The following is a 4374-nucleotide window of genomic DNA, read 5'->3' as shown; positions in this document are numbered from 1 at the left end:
GGCCGGGTGACCCGGACCCGGGCTCCGCCGCCGCGACAGGGGCCGTGCCGCCGCGTGACCGGCCGCAGTCACGCTGTGCTTAATCACAACTAGCTGGTGCTGCAGGCTGGCCGTGCGCTCCTTTCTCCCAGCCGGTGACCCCGGGCATTTCTTTTATGGTGGCTTTCTCTGAAATGCCAAAGCCACCCGATTACTCAGAACTGAGTGACTCTTTAACGCTTGCCGTGGGAACAGGAAGATTTTCAGGACCACTGTAAGTGTTTAAGAGTTACTGTCTTAACTTGGGGCCTCGGACATTGGTTTGGCGTGTAGAGCCAGGTGTTCAGTGTGTGAACGGTAAAGGGGAATTCAGTTCCTTAAGAAGCGAGTTAAACTCCGTGTTCTCCGTGGAAGCTGTTGTGGAGAACCCATAAAGCGGTTATTTATTTTGTGGAATTTCTATTAAGAAGTAGTCTCTATAGACTGGAACTTCCGAACTATTCCATACACAAAACAACCTGTGAGTTGTTTACATTTCTTAAATAGTTTTCAACGAATGCGTTGGGTGGGTTATGTTAGAAATCGTTGAAATAAAGCAAGAACATTTGGAACAGTTACCATGACAGCATACTAGCCCCTAACTGTAATTTTTTTTTTTTTAATTGAAGGCACAGAGCATGGAGAATGATGAATTTCCGTCAGCGGATGGGATGGATTGGAGTGGGATTGTATCTGTTAGCAAGTGCAGCAGCTTTTTACTATGTTTTTGAAATCAATGAGACTTACAACAGGCTGGCCTTGGAGCACATTCAACAGCACCCAGAGGAGCCCATTGAAGGAACCACATGGACACACTCCCTGAAAGCACGGTTACTCTCCTTGCCGTTTTGGTTGTGGACAGTTATTTTCCTGATACCTTACTTACAGATGTTTTTGTTCCTTTATTCTTGTACAAGAGCTGACCCCAAAACGGTGGGCTACTGTATTATCCCCATATGCTTGGCAGTCATTTGCAACCGCCACCAGGCATTTGTCAAAGCTTCCAACCAGATCAGCAGACTCCAGCTGATTGACACATAAAATCAGTCGCTGTCTTTCCCTCATGACTACACAACTGCCAGTACTGTATGGAGCCTGATCACAAGACGGCAGTTTCTTCACAGATCTCAGGAAGTTGTGCTGGGGCAGAGGCTTTTTTAAAAATGTGACTGGGGGGCTATCTTTAACTGAATAATAATGATTTTTAGGTAAAGCCTGAGATGCAGTACTACAAAATCATGTTGATGACTTCAGATTTTGGAAGTAAAATCGTGTCTGTTATTTGCATTCTTTAGAAACTTGAATAAGTATCTGAATTAATATTTTTATCCTACTGTGCAACATAGTGATTCACAAATTTTTCCTTTGGGGAAAATATGAATATGAACATTTCCATTGTGTTTAATGTAAAAAGGTCCAAACATGGTCATAAAATTTAAATTTTATACAACTGCTTGGCTTGCTTTAAAATTCTTTAACACACGAATTCATTCTATTGTAGTTAAGCCAGTTTGCTTGTGAGGAACTGGCATAGAATTATTGAGGAGCTGGCTGTCTTGGTAAGCAGAATTTGTCCTTCTTTGGTATACTATTGGCATTAGTAACTAACATTATTTAAGCTATTGGTTTAAAACACTTGGGGCAACTAAGTGTTTGAAAGTTGAGAAATCTAACTTACACATAGCATATGGAAATGAAGGTTCTCACTGAATATATTAGTCTGGCCACGTCAGCCTGTTACTCCCTTAAAAGGTAGCAGCTAGTGACCATCCCATTTTCTTTAGTCCAAGGTCCAAGTCTTGAGACCTGCATAGAACTGTGATCCTTTCACTTCCTCCTTGGCACTTGGACTTGAACTACCTTATGTCTGGCACCAATATGAAGCACTAAAAATTGGAAATACTGATTTTAGGATTTTGTTTTTCTGTGTGAGATCACAGTATTTTTAGTCATATCATTTATACCAGGGAAATTCTTTATATTGGTTGATATTGGAAACTGGTGTTTATCCTTAGACCCTGTTATAAGGTCTTTATCTGAATTAACTTATTAAATCTTCCCAGTCACCCTATGAGAGAGCAATTATTTGGATTTTATAGATAAGGAGGCAAGAAAAGTAACTTGCCAGAGGTTAAACAGCTGGAAGTGGCAGAGCTAGAGTTATAACCAGCAGAATCTTCACTCCTGACCAATGAGTGCTTTTCAAATGACGTTTTGGCACAGGGTTCTGTCTACCCCTGTCAAAGAGAATAGGAAGTATGACGGATAAAGGTTTTTCTCAAGTTCAAACATTAACCTTTAGTCTAATCTGAGCAGAAAGGAAGTCGAGCATTTCACAGCAAGCTTTTACCTGAAAGATACAGCAGGTACCTTGTAACTCAAAACAGCAGAATGAGAGCCTTTCCCATTTAATCTCATGTCTTTATTATCTCCAAAGGTCTAGTTGCTGAAATCATTTATTTTTGCTACAATACACTGACTTCAAAGTAATATTTGAAATACCTGTTTTTCTGGGAAGGTTACATAACCAAATCACTTTTGAGTACTTTCTGACTGAACACAAGCAGGGTTTTTGGAGGAAGTGACGTTCATTCTTCAAAGAGAGCCGTGAGGCATTTTACAGAAGAGGAAAATAAGAAAACCTGCTTAACAATACGGTTATACAGATGGCATGTGGAAGAGCCAAGATTCAAACTTATGATTTCTGACTTCAGATATACAGCTCTTCATTCAACTACACTCACTTAGAAGGGAAAAAAGGGTAATTTGAGGAAAATAATTGAGGTCTCAAGTAGGTAGTGATAGTTTGGAAATGATTTAATTAAATGATTTTTTTTTCATAAATACGTTGACAAGATGCCAGGTCTGTGCATTTGCCACTTGAATTCCTCTTTACTGAAGTAGTCTTTCTCATGCTTCAAATTCTAGTATTTTCGTATTTGGTAAGTAAATGCTTAACCCATCTCTCAAGATCATATTCCCTTAGTAGTGGAAATAGTAAAATAATTGGGCCTAATGCAGTGTTTCCAAATCTAATTACAATGTTTTCAGATTTAGAGGTAAACAAGTTTGTGATTATTTAGTATTTAGCCAAGCTGTGGATTATTCCTAGTTTATCAATTTATGGTTATTTAATAGTTCAAAGCACTTGGTAAGACGAAGAGGGAAAGATGAAATCAATGTCCTAGTTCTGTTGAAATTAGTAGATAAGAGAAGTGTACTATGCAAATCATTATTCCGTATTTCCATCATAATACTAAAAAGGTAATCACTGATGTGAATGGCAAACCTAGAAAGTACTTCAAGGTTGTAGGGAAGGGGCACGCATCCTATGATCCATAATTTTCAATGATACTTGCTTCCAAACAGGAGAAAGTGTGTTATCTCACAGTGGGGCTTAATACGCCATTCTGTTTGCAGCTGTTCCTAAAATGAAAGCCTGTTGAGTAGTTTTCATGGAAATATGCCAGGTAGTTTTTTTTTTTTTCCCCCCTCAGGAGTGCTAGGGTAGGCAGTAGATAACTGAATTGAAGGGAACAAACATTAATTCGTAGAGCTTAAGTCACTACATAAATTTTCTGGTTTTAAATATACCGCCAGTTCTAAAGTAAAAAAGTAGGATTCCCTGGCCCTCCCTGGTGGCGCAGTGGGTTAAAGCACTGCACTGAGAGGCTAAAGCCACTTCCGCATGAGTTCGATCCCCGCCTGCCCCGGCGGGGCAAATAAATAAATCTTTAAAAAAAAAAAAAAAAGTAGGATTCCCTAAGTTTACAAATTTGATTGTTTCAAAACTTTCATCATTAACAAAGAGCTTTTTTTTTAAGATTTATTTGTGCATACAGAACTGGGGTACAAGCCAAAGGTGCAGAGGCGGTGAGAGGATTCACTAGAGACAGAGTGGGGAGCAGAACAGGCAAATCTACAAAGTACACACGCTGAGGGGAGCAGCAGGCAAGACAGGAGAGGTCTGTCACGCCATGTGGATCGCCTCTGGGCGGGGGACTGAACTTGCACTGAGGTGCTACAGCTCACTAGCACAGCTGCTGCCAGCCTATCCACCACCATGGAAGGCCCACAAAGAGCTTTTCTTTGGGAAAGTGGAATCATCAGATAAAGTGCTCCTGAGAATAACTGCACTACACCCTTAACATAATCAAGTCAGTATGTTTGTTCATGGATAACTGCAAGATTAGTCAGTGTTAAGTTCCTTCTTGATAGGTTTAACATTCTCAACCTGCAAAACACCGGCAGTGAAGCTTAACACAATATGACGACTTTTGTGTCAAATGTGTGCAGACACTTTATAAATTCTCCACGTTTATAAAGCTCTATAATTCTGGGCCAGAACTGGGGACC

At 40.2% G+C, this 4374-nt stretch overlaps 1 protein-coding gene across 1 annotated transcript; it reads left to right on the top strand.

Moving 5' to 3' along the window:
* The first annotated feature begins 6 nt into the window (after positions 1-6).
* TMEM251 (transmembrane protein 251) lies at positions 7-1468 on the top strand. The gene is made up of 2 exons (XM_004681602.2): positions 7-253; positions 648-1468. The coding sequence occupies exons 1-2, from the start codon at positions 156-158 to the stop codon at positions 1057-1059; spliced, it is 510 nt and encodes a 169-aa protein (XP_004681659.1). The 5' UTR covers positions 7-155; the 3' UTR covers positions 1060-1468.
* The last annotated feature ends 2906 nt before the right edge of the window (positions 1469-4374 follow it).

This window comes from Condylura cristata, unplaced genomic scaffold (genome assembly GCF_000260355.1).
Source record: "Condylura cristata isolate star-nosed mole 26May11 unplaced genomic scaffold, ConCri1.0 scaffold00013, whole genome shotgun sequence".
Lineage (NCBI taxonomy): Eukaryota > Metazoa > Chordata > Mammalia > Eulipotyphla > Talpidae > Condylura > Condylura cristata.
This window is presented reverse-complemented; position numbering and strand designations above follow the sequence as displayed.

Excerpts from the sequence above, each read along its gene's own strand:
- TMEM251 (XM_004681602.2), top strand. The coding sequence starts at position 156 with ATGGTGGCTTTCTCTGAAATGCCAAAGCCACCCGATTACTCAGAACTG. Across the intron at positions 254-647 it reads GGAAGATTTTCAGGACCACT|GCACAGAGCATGGAGAATGA; the intron begins GTAAGTGTTTAA and ends TTTTAATTGAAG.